Here is a 16,211-nt window from a genome sequence, read left to right as displayed (position 1 = left end):
ACACACACACACAGCCACTCCTTCAACACATACACACCTACAGATGTGATTCTATTTTATTCTACTGCACTCTACTGAGCCCCACAACAACAAAACAATTCATCCTCTTGAATTAACAGTTTTTAGCAGGAATTATATATAGCAACTATAGTGGCTCTATGGATTGCAATGTCAGTTTGATTCAGACTGAAGCTTTTTTGACAAAAACGAATAAATAGATTAATTGACAATTACCTCTCGTCTCGTAAGGCAAGAGCCTGGAAGAGCTTCAAATCAGGGAGTAAAAAATGTAAAATGAAAACCACAATTGTGCATAACATGTTATGACATTGTCATAGTAAGCCAAGATGTCGCTGCAAAGTGGTGTCCCATTCATATTTTAACCATTTCAAGCCCTTGTACCCTCTGACGCTCAACTATTTACCAGGTGACGTCAGTTAAGGCCCCCGAGGGTTCAGGGTTTCAGGCCTTAGGGGCGATAGTGGAACTGGGCTGAACTCTATTGGTGGAGCCGAGGCGGATCAGACAGCTAACGGCTAACGACCTGGTTAAGCACCCACCTGTCACTCGAAGCAGCCTCAATTATGCCAAACTATAAGATATATAAGATGTCATTTAAACGGGTGAGTTGTATGAAAATTCACCTCCCGTACAGTTGTAATTAACAGGAAATTTAGCTACCAAAACCATTTTTTGTACCAGGCTGTAATTTCTGCTTTAAAAGTGGGCATTTTAACATGGGGGTCAATGGGGATTGACTCGCTTTTAGAGCCAGAATTAAGTGGCCATTTGAGGAACGGCAGTTTTTGGCACCGGAGGTTGCTATTTGATTCGGACACAGCTTTATAGTCTTGTCAAACAAGACTACAGTAGATGAAAAGTGTTGGGAATTTATTACAATTCGTTCTGAAGGCGACATGAATGTGTGAACCAAAGTTTATGGCAATACATTGTATAGTTGTTGAGATAATTTAGCCTCAACCAAAGTGGTCGACCGACCATAAAATCGTCCATAAAGCCGCAGTATACTTCAATGGGTGTATCATCCGTGACTCGATGGGGTGAACCACACGACAGCCGCTGAGGCTCATGGGTGCTGTAGTGTCTAGAGCTGTACAAATGTAAATACAACATTTCTCAATCAGAACAGAAGTCAACGGGAGACTTTCTTAAAAAATAAATTTCATTACACTGTGTGATTTTACAAAGGGAGAACACATTTGTTGAACCGAAGCTTCCACACTTTACTACATCGGCACTTGTTTGTTGACATAATCACTGCCCACAGCTCAGACTGACATGAACGCAGCAGTTAGTATCTAGGTTGAGTTATTTTTCTCTGTGCAGCCTCTGAGTAAGGCTTGTGTTTGTTCTTCAGGTGTGACCAGGAGTGTGTGTGTGTGTGTGTGTGTGTGTGTGTGTGTGTGTGTGTGTGTGTGTGTGTGACTAAACCTACTGTAGCACATGATGATTAATGGTTGTGAAGGGAAATATCCACAGTCAAGACAGAAATGGTCTCTCCCTTCTTCGTGTTTCTTTGTTGTAAACAAAAGTTAGCAGTTTGCCTGATATTGACGTTAATATATAGCGGCTGTATCTCAATGCGCTGGCCTTCAATCACAGGGTTGGTGGTTCAATCCCCGGCTCTGAAGTGTCTTTGAGCAAGAAACTGAAGTGAAATGTGTGTGTATTTACTTCACATGAGACAATATATGGGAGACGTCAAAGGTGGAGAAAAATATCAATGAGGACATTCACATCAGACACCAGAGACCCTTTGCTATCATAAGACATACACAGAGCAATTCTACAACGAAAGTAACCTGTGTGTGTGTGTGTGTGTGTGTGTGTGTGTGTGTGCACAGCATTTCCGGTGGCCTCACTATGGTAAAGTGATCAGAGATGAAGTTTTGTCCATCAGTGTTTACAACTGCAGTAAAGTCTTCTCCAACAGGTAACACACACACACTCACACACACACACACACACACACACACACACACACACACACATACACATTGTTTTCATGTCTGTCAAACATAAACTGTGTGTGTGTGTGTGCGTGTGTGTGTGTGTGTGTGTAGACTGCTTGGTAAGCTGGTCGTCAGCCTCCAGCATGTCGTTACAGCTGGGAGGCTGTTGCTGCGGGAACCGCTCACTGATGCCAACTACTCCCTGACTGATGTGAGGACACACAAAAATACACACGCATATTTAAGACTTGTCGTCGGTTGACATCTAACTGGATTCTTCTTCTCTCTCTGCAGATTTATATCGAGTTGGACATTCGATATCATCCAGTTGAGGGAGCAGCAGGAAGCTGGGAGGGACTTGACTTCCTGAAAGTCGAAGACAATGATGAGTAAGACATCGTGTCCAAACTGAACCGGAACACATATTTTTCCACATATCTGTAGAACAACTCTCCGGTCGTTGTTTAAATGAGGGAAACATAACTTTTTAGTTATCATTTGCACACTAAAGACGAACTCCCACGTTCATTTAAATCGTCTTCTTTCCTGTCTTCTCCAGAGTCGTATGAGAAGATTTCTGTGTGTCCAGTGCTGAGATAGATCCACTGGTTTCACAGAGACCTTTAGATCAGTCAAATGGAAGTTAGACAGTTTTGACAAAATAAAGACTGAGTTAGCCTACTGCCAGGCTAACTCAGAAATTGTCATAGTTGGTGCTTTGCTAACGATATAGTGGAGCGAGTTCTTCGAGATATTAACCTATTATTAATATTGTCAGTCCTTCTCATTTGTCCAAAGAAACTACACTGAGCCTGGCTGCTGAGTTATCAATATATATATTAGCCTGTATTTGTTTACAATTTGGCAGCATTTAAAGTCTTCTTCCAATCAGAAGATTTCGGCAGTTCGATCCCCGGCTCCTCCAGTCCATGTTGGTTAAGAACACTTAACCCCAAATTGCTCCGAGGACTGTGCCTTCAGTGTATGAATAGGTGTGAATGATTAGTCCTGATGGTAGGACATGGTATCCCCTGCCATCAACATATGAATGACATGTAGTGTAAAAGTGCTTTGAGTGGTCGGAAAACTAGAAAGATGTTCTACAAAAACAGTTTACCATTTACCGTAGTCAAAGTCTGTCTTTGTGAAAGCGGCACCAGGACGTGTTTATCTTAACTTAACGCAAATATTGGAAGCAGGGGAAACTAGAAAAAAACAAACAAAATTAGTGTGAGGCCTCCAGATCTGACCAGACTGAACACATGATTCTTTTCTCTTCCTTGATCCTCAGATCAGCTCTGGTCATCAGGAATGATGGATTTAATGACCCTGAAAGGTGAGAAGTTACACGACTCACACGTTCATCCTCTTAGCTTGAGCGTTACTGGATACTGATACCATCTGCCAAAATATTAGACGTGAAAAACTATCAGTGGGACTCTAGACTGAACATCCAATCGTGATCCTCATCCCCTGGAACTAAATATTCCTCCTACCCCTCTACTTCTGACAGAACAACAACGTACACACAGTATTAACTACTCTCTCTCTCTCTTTCTCTCCTGTCAGTCAGCTGACTGTCGCTCGCTCAGGTCAGCTGGATAGAGAGACTCGGCATCTTGGGCGGAGCCTGGTCCGGACCGGGGATGAAGATGATGATGACAATGATGATTTTGATGATGACATTATGGACTTGGAGGCTTCCGACGTCATCTTCACTCCTCTGCTGAGGTCTGGTTACTTTACTGTCTGTCTTGTCTGTCTGTTTACCTGAGTTCTGTCATCTCATGATCTGCTGTCAACAATGTTTGTTTGTGTGTGTGTGTGTGTGTGTGTGTGTGTGTGTGTGTGTGTGTTTGTAGCCGTTACAGGCCGATGTACAGAAGTGTTGCTGCAGCGATGCCCAGAGTTCAGAGCTTCCAGGTGAGTTTATTCCTGTATTCCTTTTTTTGAGGTGTCTATGCTGGTCCATGTTATCGTGGCATACCGGCTAATCAAGGCAGCCCAGACATCCTGTTCTCCGGCCACATCCTCGAGCTACTCCTGGAAGGCTCCTGAGGTGACGTGTAATCCCTCCAGCATGCCCTGAAACCCTCTAATTAAAGTGACTATAACCTAAATCTTTATTTATCTTTATGTGAGAGGATGAACCTGCAGAAAATTATCAGATGAATCTGCAGCTCACCTCGACTTATTGGAGCTTTAAAGTGAGTTTCAGCTCATTGTTTAGCTCTCTGACCCACAACTTTACTGTGTTGGTTCACTCTCACCACGTTTCTGCAACAGGCGGTGGTATTAACCTCTTAAAACCCCAGAGGCTCAGGGGTAAATGTTGATCTACAATGCTTCGAATGATGGGGTTAGAATGATTTCTTAAAAAGGGTTAAGAGAAAAATCTGTAAAAACCAACTGTACACTATACCTGCTCAGCACCAAACAGCAGATAGACACGGTAAAGCCCAATCCCAATCTCCAAATTTACGGACTCACAGACTTAGGTTACCCAAAATTCACAGCGTTGTGACTTTAAACACAGGTTTACCAGGGAAAGCACAGAGGTACAGCTGCAGCATCCCCCGCGAGACACCCTGAGAGTCATAATCCCTCTCCAAACATGTAAGATGGATGTGCAAACTCTCATGAACCCTGCAGCATCCTTGATTACTGTTCCACTACTGGGACAGAATCTGCATTGTGTCTCCTCGAGCTGAAGTTCAACAATCAGCAGGACTCTCTTTTCCAGCAGCCTAAATGAAATACCCTCTAGAGATAGACCCCCTTCTGTCAGTCCACAGGCACTGTTCCTCTGATGTGGGTTGGGTGGCGAGGATTCACTCAGTTCTAACTTATCTGATGCTCTTCAACGGGAGATGATTAGCAAACAAACTTCACAGCCATTCAGAGGAAACCATGAAGCTTTTCTCACATCATTGGGGTGTGTGTGTGTGTGTGTGTGTGTTTGTGTTTGTGTGCAGTTGAATGTGAACATCCTGGAGGCTCAGAAGCTGGTTGGAGTGAACATGAACCCTGCAGTTTTCATCAGAGTGGGGGATCAGAAAAAACACACCGCGACGCAGAAATCCACCAACTGCCCCTTCTACAACGAGGTACTACAGAGAGGTGACAGTACAGTAGAGCATAGTACAATACAGGGTAGTGTAATATAGAGTACTTTAATAGAGGGGTAGAGGTATCTGTCACATAACATTATCTATCACATAGGCGTGGTATAGATCATCTGAAAGCTTTGAAGCTGAAGATTCATTTGAGATGCAGCTTAGCACTTTGTTGTATATTGAGTTAATCAATTGGTTAATTAGGATAAATTGTGAAAGTGTAAAAGGGCTTAGAACATGATGATGGAAGATTATAATGGCCATTCCAATGCTCACTTGTGTCTCATAAATTTGCATACGTTTTTGAGTTGATACCATGTCTTACACAGATTTGGTGCTAAATTTAACTATTTCTTACCACTCGAGAATTAATCAAAATTCTGAAAAATCCCTACAAAATATCACATTATAATACCAAGACTTTGAGGAACACCATAATGCTGTTGTTTGATATCAAAAACTTTTAAAATTTGGTGCAAAAGCTATGTTTTTTAGCGATTGTATGGAGAGCGCTTCTGTTCCGAAAAGTGCTCAGAAACCACCTTATCGTCAATAAACCTCGGAAAGCCATACATACCCGTGGTCTCTTGTTTTCAGTAGTACATTTTCATATGATTATCATATAGGTAACAACAGGTCAGCTTTTTACAGTGATGTGAAAAAATGGTTTCACTATGTGACTATGTGGACTTACATCATCACACATTAAAACTGGATCCATAAGAGTCTCAGCTTTCCAGTCATACCCAATATGCAGAAATATTAAAATACACCATTTTAGAATAGGAGAAAAATAACACATTTGCATTGCATACAAAAAAACTGCACAGCCCACTTCCTGACAAGCTAGCCGGACAGTGATCAAGTGGATTCGTAAGGTCATCTAGTTTCACATGTTTCCAGTATCTTCACTCTCACTCTCATGATAACTGAAAGCTACAGCTTCTGAAGTACAGTTTGTGGGTTACCTCCTCTTCTCTTTCAGAACTTCCAGTTTGAGTTTCAGGAGGCTCCGCAGATCCTCTTGGATAAAGTCATAGAGATAAAGGTCAGTTCTACTGTTTGGTTGTTTTGTTTTTTTGCTTCTGTTTCTACTGCTGTGGTCTGGTGACCACCTGCAAAATGTCCCCTCCTCTCAGGTGTTCCACAGGCGGACTCTGGCCTTCCTGATGACCCACATTGGAACCTTTAAGATTGACATCTCCACCGTGTACAACCAGCCAGGTACCAGAACGGCTCACACTGCAGTACTGATCCAAACGCTGCACAGTACTCACTGACCTCTGACCTCTCTGCGACTTCTCCAGATCACCGCTTCTACCAGAAGTGGGCTCCTCTCACCGACCCGGCAGACACCAGGTCAGGGATCAAGGGTTACGTCAAGGCCAGCCTCAGTGTGCTGATGAAGGGAGCCGCTCTGAGCATGCCCAGTCTGCCACCGCCCTCCCTGTCTGGAGCCAGTGAGGACATCGAAAAGTCAGTAACAATACATCTTCAATGCATCGTCATATAATAATAATAATGATAACTTTATTTATTTAACACCTTTAGCACCTTTCAAAAACAATGTTATAAAGTACTTAGTAGGTCCCGGCTAAAGGGTCTCAAGCAAATCACAGACAGGAATCAGAGGAAAGGAGTGATCTGATCTCGGTAAGCTGTCTTAGTTTGGCAAAGCAGACATCAAAAGACGAGTCAGAATCAAAAATGACACCTAAGTTTAAGGCCTCTACTGTTAGAGGCGTACATTAAAAATACATTATAATACTATACAATACTAAAATACTAAAATACATTGTTAGAAAAGGTGCCAAGACTAGAGGAGTGATAATGAATGCTGCTAGTGCTGCAGCTACAGAGGGTAATGATGACTATTTCTGATTTGGAGTCATTCAGCTGCAGGACATTTAATTTAAAATTATAATACAGGACAGGCCTTAATGGGACATACAGTTGTGTGTCATCTGCATAGCGGTGGAGGTCAACATCATGTCTGCACATACAAATCATTCATCAATCATCATTACTTTTATCACATCAAATAACAGTGTTGAATTGGCACAGCCAGATAAATATAGTTGTGGCCTTGACAAAAATGAGATGTGGGCCACTATTGACCTCCCCATCGCATTTATTAACAAATGACATTATATTGTATCTGAGGTTAAACAGCTGGTGAGGTTGGCTTTGGGTTCTGACGCTGTGTTTTTCTTGCAGGAACCTGCTGCTTCCTCGTGGTATGGCTTCTGAGCGTCCGTGGGCTCGGTTCCGTGTTCGGATCTACAGGGCCGAGGGTCTGCCCACCATGGAGGCGGGGCTAATGGCCAAGATGTCAAAGACCACTGACCGGACGATCTTCATTGATCCCTACGTATGCGTGACCTTTGCTGGACAACAGGTACTCAGACATGTATATATACTGTACATGTGCTGTTATATTTATTCTCCCCAGGTAGCAGCCAGTACCAAGAAACTTTTGAGAAACTTGGAAACTAAATTTAGTTCCTGCACTGTATTTCCACATAGACTACCTAAACAATCTGGGGGGAACTTTGGGATTGGAGCTTGCAGGGCTGGACTTCACGTACTCAGATCCATTACTGAAGTAAAAGTAGCAATACCACAGTGTAGAAATACTTAATTATAAGTAAAAGTTCTACATCCAGAATTCTACTTCAATTAAAGTACATAAGTATGAACAAAAAAAGGTACTTTTTCAACTTCTTCACAATTCTTTAGATGTTGTGGAAACCGAAACCGAAATGCGTAAATGGAACTTTTTTTTACTAGTTTAGTTCCTTTGGTTCCAAAGTTCTTGGAACTTTGTGGTCAAAAACGCGAAATGTTTTTTTTAATCAACAACTCGGAGTCGCCAAGTCAGATATTTTGTAATCGTAGTGTGTGTTTGTGTGTTTGTGTCTGCAGGGCGAGACTTCGGTTGCCAGCGCCGCCAACTGTCCAGTTTGGAACGAGGAAATCTCCTTCATCGAGCAGTTTCCTCCTCTGGCTCAGCGAATCAGAGTCCAGGTCCTCGATGACGCCAAGATGGGAGACATCGCCCTGGCAACGCACTTCCTGGACCTGCAGCAGATTTCTGATCCTACCAGGAATGGTACGACCCGCAGTTTATACACAAACTATTCTTACTTTAATGGAACTCTGAGACATCTGACAGAGGCAGAGACGGGCCTTTATTTCTAATTTCCCTGTTTTATAAGTAGGTTTATATAGACTTCCTGTAATTGATCTGCTCTTGTATTTATTTGCTCTTGATGCTGTCTACTGTTCAGATTTCTAGTTCCTTCTATTTTGCTGAGGTTATTTTTCAATGAACGCAACATTTCCTGCTTAAACACTTTACTATAAAAGGCTTTCAGTGTTTCAAGGGGCGTACAGTTACTCCTTCCTTTCTTGGTAGGTTTTTAATGTAGAACGTCTGAAGGAAGCATGAGTTTAATTAGAAGTAGATTCAACTTGATCAAAAGTAAGTTTAATCAACTGGAATCAGCAAGTGAGAATAGTGTTGGTGTCAAAATAGAAAGTGTTTTTTTGCTGAGTGGTATGAAATTATGTGTGTGTACATTTTCTATGTAATGCTGAATTTGTGTTATAAGCCTTTAATGGAGACCAGCCAGACTCCATGATATGAACGTCAGCTTTTCATTGAGAATTTACAGTAAAATATCTGTCTGTCTGCAGGGTTTAACCCCACTTTTGGACCAAGTTGGCTGAACCTGTACGGATCGCCTAAGAACTCGACCCACGGAGACGTCCACCAGGTAAACCAGAGAGGAACAAATCAAACCTAACATTTAAAACAATAATTCAACAATTTGGAAAATTCCCTTGTTTGCTTTCTTTCTGAGGATACCTCGTCAGATAATCAGTCAATAACACTGATTCACCAGATTTTGCAATGTGATGATAGCTTAACTTCAAGTTCACGGAAAAGGAGCGTGCTGTGATAGTAAAGTTACACTGTTTACCGAAAAGGAGCCGAACAAAGTTGTCACTTATAATTCCGCATTGCATCCAATCACAAGAACGCGTCGAGGCAATGAGTACCATTCAATCACTGCACAATGGATGCTGCGACGAGGCTTTCATCATATGGGAGTGGGCGGGGTTTCATCCAAAGTGGGCTGGAAAAACAAAAGGCACGTATAGACCTTTTGTGGAGTCAGCACCAGTGTGGGCTGAGCCATACGTCAAATCTAAAGTTTTTGCTTTTTCTCCACCCGTAACATTGGTTGTAACCATGCGGCAACCTATGGCACTGAGAAATGAAGTCAATGCAGATTTGCCAGAAACAGCAGTTCTTTGAAAGGCTTCTTGAGGCTGGCTCCAAAAAGGACTCAATCCCCATAGACCCCCATGTTAAAATACCCAACTTTATAACAGAAATAAACACGTTTACAGCCTGGAATAAAATTGTTTTGGTCTCTATAGCCAATATCCCTGTCTTTGACAACTGTAGAGGGATACATTCTTAGATAACTCACCCGTTTAATATATTATATTAAGGCTTAAAGTCAGGCATAATTGAGGGCGCTAGCTGCTAGCTGTGTCCTTTGCTGCGTCACCAGGCCAACCGGCGATCCATCTCTTTGCCCATTTAGCAAAGGGTGAGTTTGGCTGTGTCGTCACTGCCAAGATGGTGACAGCCAGGAGCTACCAACTTTGAGCTTCACAACAGCTCTTCGGAAAGTAATGGGTGACGTCACTGAGACCTCAACCATACTTTATACAGTCTATGGTTTTAGACCTGCCATTTTCAAGCCACCTACTATTCATAGAATATCTACAGTATTAGAAAAAAACTAAACAAAACTGATCCAGACTGAACTGGACTAACCCTCACTCTTCTCCAGGCCTTGAACCAGGGTCTGGGTGAAGGAATCTTCTACCGCGGTCGGATCCTTCTCGCTCTCTTTGTAGAAGTCTACTCCTCGCCTGATGCAGTCACCTCAGAAATAAGCTCTGCCGCCTTAGGAAAGGTACGTCCTACTTATTGTATGTTAACGCAGTCTTTTAACCAGCTATTTATCAGCAGCTATTTTCCTGTCGCATTATTTATGTGACCTTAATAATACCCACCTAATTTCAGCACATCACCTCATCGAATCTCACATGACCTCACTGACTCTTATGCGACTCTTTATTGTGTGTCTTTGAAGATGAAGGGAGCGCCGGGGAAGCTGGGACTGAAGAAGAAGAAGAGCAGTATCATGAAGGGGAAGAATAAGGAAGGTCAGTCTACTGAGGAGAAGCAGGAGGAACAACTTTAAAGGGGGCGTGGTTTTTAGTTGTCGTTTGAGAACGTTGGTGAAACAGAGAGGAGAACCAGTTTAATGTTTACTTCAAGGACATGGATGGATATCAGTTTCTTCTCCGAGGGTCCAGTACAGAGACAAGGACATGTTTAGTTTAGCTTTGCACAAGCAGGGGGAGATCTCCTTTATTGACTCAGATGAAGGATCTCAGAACAGAGTTTCCAGATGTTTGAGTTTTATTCCAACTGCAGTTGCTTTTAAAATGATTTGTCTCAAAGCCAGGATGTTGAAATGAAGAAATGATGCTATAGTACAGTACAAATGTTGGTGATGTCTGATATTTCAGCTACTAAAGAAGTGCAGAGTAACGAAATCCTGTGAGCATAAACAGTCACTGTCAGTGTTGATCGTATTATTACAGACTCGCATGAGTCGCCCCACAGGCATATTTTGGACATCTTGGTTGGAGACCTCCACATTGTGTTTGTAGTTCATTCATTGGTTTGTTTACTTGTTGTTGCCGTAGCGTCTGCATCTGCCAGTGCATTGGTGGACGATTCTGGGGAGGCTGGAGTTGAGGTACCGGAGGCTGTTACCGTGGAGATTGAGGAGATCCACCCACTCCCTGAGGTCAGTGCCGCCGGCAAAGAAACTTACATTGATAAGAGGTGAAATCTAATCGGTCGTTCCATTGCAACATCAGCTACGCCTCCGCCATTTTGGACTGAAGGCAACTACCGTATATCAAAGCTCTCTCATTATTTTTTGAACAAACATTTTCCATTTTCACCTCTCATCCCTAACGTATAATTGAATATCATCTGCATAGCAGTGACAAGATAGACTTTTAAAAATACTTATTACCTGCTCAAGTGGAAGGATGTACAACACAAGACAAACAAGAGGAAGCAGAACAAGACTTCACCCCACAAGACAGAGTTGCATAAGAGGAGGTGTTCCAGGTAGAAAAGAGAGAGAAATCCTGCAGCTCTCTGATTTTCTTCTTATTTTTCGTCCTCAGGGTTTCGTGGGACCACGGGAGGACTTTCTGTTGTTTGCGTCTCTGTTTGAAGTCACTATGATGGACCCGTCTGTAGGAACCAGACCATTGACCTTTGAACTCTCCATAGGTAAATATTGTATTCTATGTCCTGGGTTTCTGTACTAGGACAATTATTAAATGAAGTCATAAAATACTGATCCATCACGATTTCCCAAAACCAAAAGTAATTTTCTTTAAAAACTTGACCAACAGTGCACCTAAAGATATTACTTTTACTATAACACAAGACTAAGGAAAGTGGCAAACTCTCACAATTTCAAAAGCTGGAACGGCTATTCTCCACAGTTAAAGGGCTGTTTCACTGCTTTTCGGTTGGATGGTATTGAGAGACATATAATTTATTATTGTGCAGAGCACATCCTTATACTTCCAGTTTGTATAAACTGACCTGATCTGCTGCAGATTTTCACTTGGCATAAACACAGTCAAACAGGACATTCACCCAGCTTCACCCTGAAGTGGTTAAAAACCCCAAAACAGACAAAAAAATAAATAAAAGTGTTCGGAGAGAAGAGGACAGTTCTTGAAGTGGATCATACTTGCATTAATACAAAAATAGCTAGTATTAATGCAAGCAGGCATTATTATTTGTAGCAGCAATTGAAATTCAAGCACAACATTGTTGAGATTTAATCAAAACTTGTAAATTAATATAAAAACAAACTTACTGTAGTTGTGAGAGAGTGTGAATGAAGAATGCTTTTCCGGTACCGGGGGACTAAATTTGGAGCTCATTTGGAGGTTGGCTCAGTTTTAGGGGGATGGACGAGGGATAACTGATAAAAAAAATCCCCAAAAACAATTTTAGTTAGTGCATTGGGCCTGCTTTGGGACCCTTTTGGCCACCTGGGGTTCAGATCATTTCCAACATCAAACCGTTGAGCTCCATCAGCTGTTTTGTTTCTGGCAGGGAATTATGGGAAGGCCGTGGAGGTTGAGAGATCCAAGAAGAGCCGGAGCAGGGAGGAACTGAGGAGGAGCAGGGAGGAGCTGAGAAGGAGCAGGGAAGATCTAACTGAGGAGGTGCAGGGCCTGCTGGAGTCAGAGGAGGAGCTGGACAGAGAGGAGGTGCTGAGTCCCGAACCCGAGTCCAGATCTTTGTCTGCTCCCGCCAGACCCCAGCCCACCGAGTACGACAGGTATGTAACCACTGCACCTACGACCACTAACTGTGATGTGGTTAGGGCATGGGGGGCGCAAACCTCGCCAAAGCTGTATGATACAGTGTTTTCATGTATAAAACAAGGTGTATCCCAACTCTCGTATCACCAAATCACAAGAACAGAGTTATATGTTCTGTCCCCTCTCCATTCAAGGTTAACTCCTGTGGCTACACTAACTGAGGAAATATTAATTAAGGAAAGATTGTTATGGTACTTAAAGTGAACCTGAAAACTTAAATGTCGTTATGTTTAAATGATTTGTGTGTCTTTGACACCTTTGTACTTGTTACCCATGCACACGACTTAATAAACGTCTAAAAACGTAAATTATCTACGACACAATCCTTCCATCAAATAAGAGACACCCTTCTCCCAAACCCCATCATCCAGCTACCTCTGGGTTTTCCCAAATCTGAAGTCTAAAACAAAATCTGCATGAGAGTCTATGGAGCACAGCCATAAAGTTGGATGGACGATGCTACGCTATGATTGGCCAGTCCGTGTTCGAGGACGGGACTTAGCGAAGGGTCAATTGCCCCAATAGGTTGACCAGTACCTTGCATGGTAGCTCGCTGCCATCGATGTGTGTGAACTGCCACTACATATAAATGTAGTCCATTTACCATTTACAATGATACGGTGGCGATTCTTAGTGGAGTAAGATCTACAGTAACTACTCCACAAACTCTATCCACTTGCTGTCTGTCTGCCCTACTGTCTGTTTCTCTCTACCTGTCTACCTGTCTGTCTCTCAGGTCGTTCCAGTGTCTTCCTCTCCAGCCTCCCTCTGACAAGCCTTGTCTGTTTGTCTGGAGTCAGTTTGAAAATCACAACTTTCGTCTCTATCAGGCGAACTGGCTCAACAAGACGGCCGACAGGCTGGCGAGTGATCTTTAATTTACTTTTTATTATCACACAATGCCTAAAAAAGCTGTGGTCACATTTCATCCTCTCTTCTGCTCCCCTTCCCCTCTTTTAGGAGCTCGGTCTTGATGAGGTAGAACGTCTCTCGAGGAGGCCGAGGAGTAACATGAAGGAGCGTTTGGTGGAGGTGCTGCTGGAGCTGGTGGCCGCATGCAAGTCAGTCTCCTCCTACTGAATCATTTTTGTTAGAATAGATTATGTTTGATTTGGTTTGATTTGATTTGCCTTGTTTGTCTCTCTCTCCGTCCTCCTGTCTGTCTCTCTGCAGACAGTTTAATGTTTTCGTAGACAGGAAGTCTCCGTTTCGTCCCAACAACCTGGACAAATGCAGGAAGGAGTTTATCAAGAAGAATTTGGTGAGTCTCCTCTCACCTGCCTCCATGTACCTGCCTGTCTGTCTCACTGTCTTCCTGTCTGTCTTTCTGACTTAATGTCCGCCTGTCTCCAGGTCTTTCTGGCCAGACAGGCAGTGAGGTTCAGGCGGAGGCTCACCAGGCGGATGGTCAAACAGCGGTTGATGGATAGCAGGAAACTCCTGAGGAAACTCCGCCGACTGGCGAAAGAGGTCAGAGGTCATAAAGTGGTCTCTATAGCTCACCACAAAGACATCAAAGGTTGCAGTATGTTCAGTATGTCTGACACCCCACCCTATCTCCAGCCCCAGACCACCATTCCAGACGCGTTTCTGTGGTTACTGAGTGGAAGCAAGCGGTTGGCTTACGTCAGGATCCCCGCCTACTCCATCCTCTTTTCATTGGTGGAGGAGCAGAGGGGGCGGGACTGCGGCAAAGTCACCACCCTCTACATGAAGGTAACGGTCCTAACGCTGAAGTCCATCTCTAAAATCATCGATGACGTTCTCCGCTCTGTCTCTGAAAACGTCTCTCCGTCTGTCCGTCTGTCTGTTTGTCTGTCTGTCTGTATATCCAGTCGCCAGGAGGTTCAGCAAGTGAGATCTTCGCGAAGCTTGAGGTCTACCTGTGGCTCGGTCTGGCCAAGTACAGTAAAGAGGTCACCAACTGCTTGCCGGAAGAGTTTCTGCCGGTCTATGAGGAAGAGGAGGAGGGGCAGAGGAGGCTGGTCACCGCGGGGAAGAGGAAGCTTCCTGTCACTCTGTCCTGCCAGGGTGAGTCATTCTGTCTGTTGTCAGAATGAGTGGAGAAATGTTTCTCCTTCAAAATAAAAGCCCAGTGATTAGTTTTAATTTGACTTGTCGATCATGAAGCTTTACCTGGACTCAATAGCAGTCTGTCCTGGTCAGCTGGAGGAAGACCTCTCTCACGATAACGATGGGAGTATCCACGCTGATGAGCGATTAACGTTCTGTAAACGGTGGCGCAAAGCAGCACAATCCAGCTGTCCACTTCTGTCCCCTAGAGAAGTTAAAAATCTACGGTTACAAGACATGTACGGCCTACTTTTACACATTTATATGAACTACGTGTACATGCTAGCTATTTGTATTATAATCACAAGGAGGCTATAATAATCATAATTTCTTTAGTTTTGGTTTCTTGGTCAGAAACAGCAGATACAACATCCATAAAGGACTTTACTTTTTTCGTTTGTAAAATCGAAAAAAAAAAGTTAATTAGTTTATGAACTGTTGCACTCAGGGATACAAAGTTGTATTCGTCACACACAAGAGGGGTGGATTAATAAAATTGTCTCGGAACATATTTTCTATCAGCAGTAAAATGTTGAAATCAACAGCATCCGCCCGCCATGACGGTTCTGACAGATGCACAGCACCACTATGCCGCCCTTGAAATATATGGATAATTCAGCCTAGATTTTTAATTGATTATTGATCATAAGGAGGCGAGTTTCTTTACGATGTCGTCTGCCTTGTTGAACATCACGCCCCCTAAGTTCTGATAGATTTTGATTGACTGTCAGTGTTTCTATCATTCATCAAATATCGGTCCCCACTGCTGTTGTTTTTATAGTTATATAAGGTTTTATAATGATTGAATTATAGTTATTGTTGTTGATGTGGATGGCCCTTTACTCTCTTTCTCTCTCTCTCTCTGCAGACAGCAGGTACTTCCAGCTAAGATGTCACATGTATCAGGGGCGTGGCCTGATTGCTGCCGATGACAATGGCTTATCAGATCCTTTCGCCAAGGTCCTCTTCTCTACACAGTGCCAGACCACCAGGGTAGGTACAACCGTCCCGCTGGTTAAAAGGTCCTATTGGTTTAAACATTCCTACGATTCACATGCCTCGACCTGCTCTAAGAAATCAATTGTACTAATTCGTTTTTCAAAAATAAAACTGCGATTGCTGTCGAACAGTCAGGAGTCTTCGATGTCTAGTATTTGTCTATTTTACTATAAAAATTTACCTTGAATGATGTTTTTTATCTGTTTTTTATATATCTCCAGTGATTCTGCCATTTCTATTATAAATGGTCAAGATCTGTTCAGCAGAGGTAGAGATATCATAACTTTTAATTCCTAGTATGGGTACAAATACCCCTGGATCGTACATTTCCCATAATGCAATGGGATAGTGTCTTTCTTTAGATCCTTCCTGCCTGGAAACGTGTCTTTCAAACTCCACATCTCCAGCTTTTACGCAGGTTTTACATTTGTAGTCTCAAAGCCCACAGAAATATTAAATAACTGTTTTCATACATATTCTGTGTGTGTGTGTGTGTGTGTGTGTGTGTGTGTGTGTGTGTGTGTGTGTGTGT

The 16,211-nt window shown here is 42.9% G+C and overlaps 1 protein-coding gene across 1 annotated transcript in view; it reads left to right on the top strand.

Annotated features, from left to right (window-relative positions):
- Positions 1 to 608: 608 nt before the first annotated feature.
- Positions 609 to 16,211, top strand: part of fer1l4 (fer-1 like family member 4) — a 25,991-nt gene continuing 10,388 nt past the window's right edge. The window contains exons 1-26 of the mRNA XM_031849635.1: positions 609 to 623; positions 1,764 to 1,954; positions 2,085 to 2,184; positions 2,268 to 2,362; positions 3,265 to 3,309; positions 3,543 to 3,704; positions 3,836 to 3,896; positions 4,949 to 5,080; positions 6,075 to 6,137; positions 6,229 to 6,313; positions 6,397 to 6,565; positions 7,307 to 7,487; positions 8,015 to 8,201; positions 8,789 to 8,868; positions 9,961 to 10,086; positions 10,267 to 10,339; positions 10,889 to 10,992; positions 11,384 to 11,492; positions 12,336 to 12,564; positions 13,344 to 13,470; positions 13,568 to 13,668; positions 13,781 to 13,868; positions 13,961 to 14,077; positions 14,171 to 14,323; positions 14,443 to 14,638; positions 15,549 to 15,859. Of these exons, the coding sequence (XP_031705495.1) occupies positions 609 to 623; positions 1,764 to 1,954; positions 2,085 to 2,184; positions 2,268 to 2,362; positions 3,265 to 3,309; positions 3,543 to 3,704; positions 3,836 to 3,896; positions 4,949 to 5,080; positions 6,075 to 6,137; positions 6,229 to 6,313; positions 6,397 to 6,565; positions 7,307 to 7,487; positions 8,015 to 8,201; positions 8,789 to 8,868; positions 9,961 to 10,086; positions 10,267 to 10,339; positions 10,889 to 10,992; positions 11,384 to 11,492; positions 12,336 to 12,564; positions 13,344 to 13,470; positions 13,568 to 13,668; positions 13,781 to 13,868; positions 13,961 to 14,077; positions 14,171 to 14,323; positions 14,443 to 14,638; positions 15,549 to 15,859 (3,300 nt within the window). The remainder of the gene's footprint in view (positions 624 to 1,763; positions 1,955 to 2,084; positions 2,185 to 2,267; positions 2,363 to 3,264; positions 3,310 to 3,542; positions 3,705 to 3,835; positions 3,897 to 4,948; positions 5,081 to 6,074; positions 6,138 to 6,228; positions 6,314 to 6,396; positions 6,566 to 7,306; positions 7,488 to 8,014; positions 8,202 to 8,788; positions 8,869 to 9,960; positions 10,087 to 10,266; positions 10,340 to 10,888; positions 10,993 to 11,383; positions 11,493 to 12,335; positions 12,565 to 13,343; positions 13,471 to 13,567; positions 13,669 to 13,780; positions 13,869 to 13,960; positions 14,078 to 14,170; positions 14,324 to 14,442; positions 14,639 to 15,548; positions 15,860 to 16,211) is intronic.

This window comes from Anarrhichthys ocellatus, unplaced genomic scaffold (assembly GCF_004355925.1).
Source record: "Anarrhichthys ocellatus isolate YVR2014 unplaced genomic scaffold, GSC_Weel_1.0 scaffold1, whole genome shotgun sequence".
In the NCBI taxonomy this organism is placed as follows: domain Eukaryota; kingdom Metazoa; phylum Chordata; class Actinopteri; order Perciformes; family Anarhichadidae; genus Anarrhichthys; species Anarrhichthys ocellatus.
This window is presented reverse-complemented; position numbering and strand designations above follow the sequence as displayed.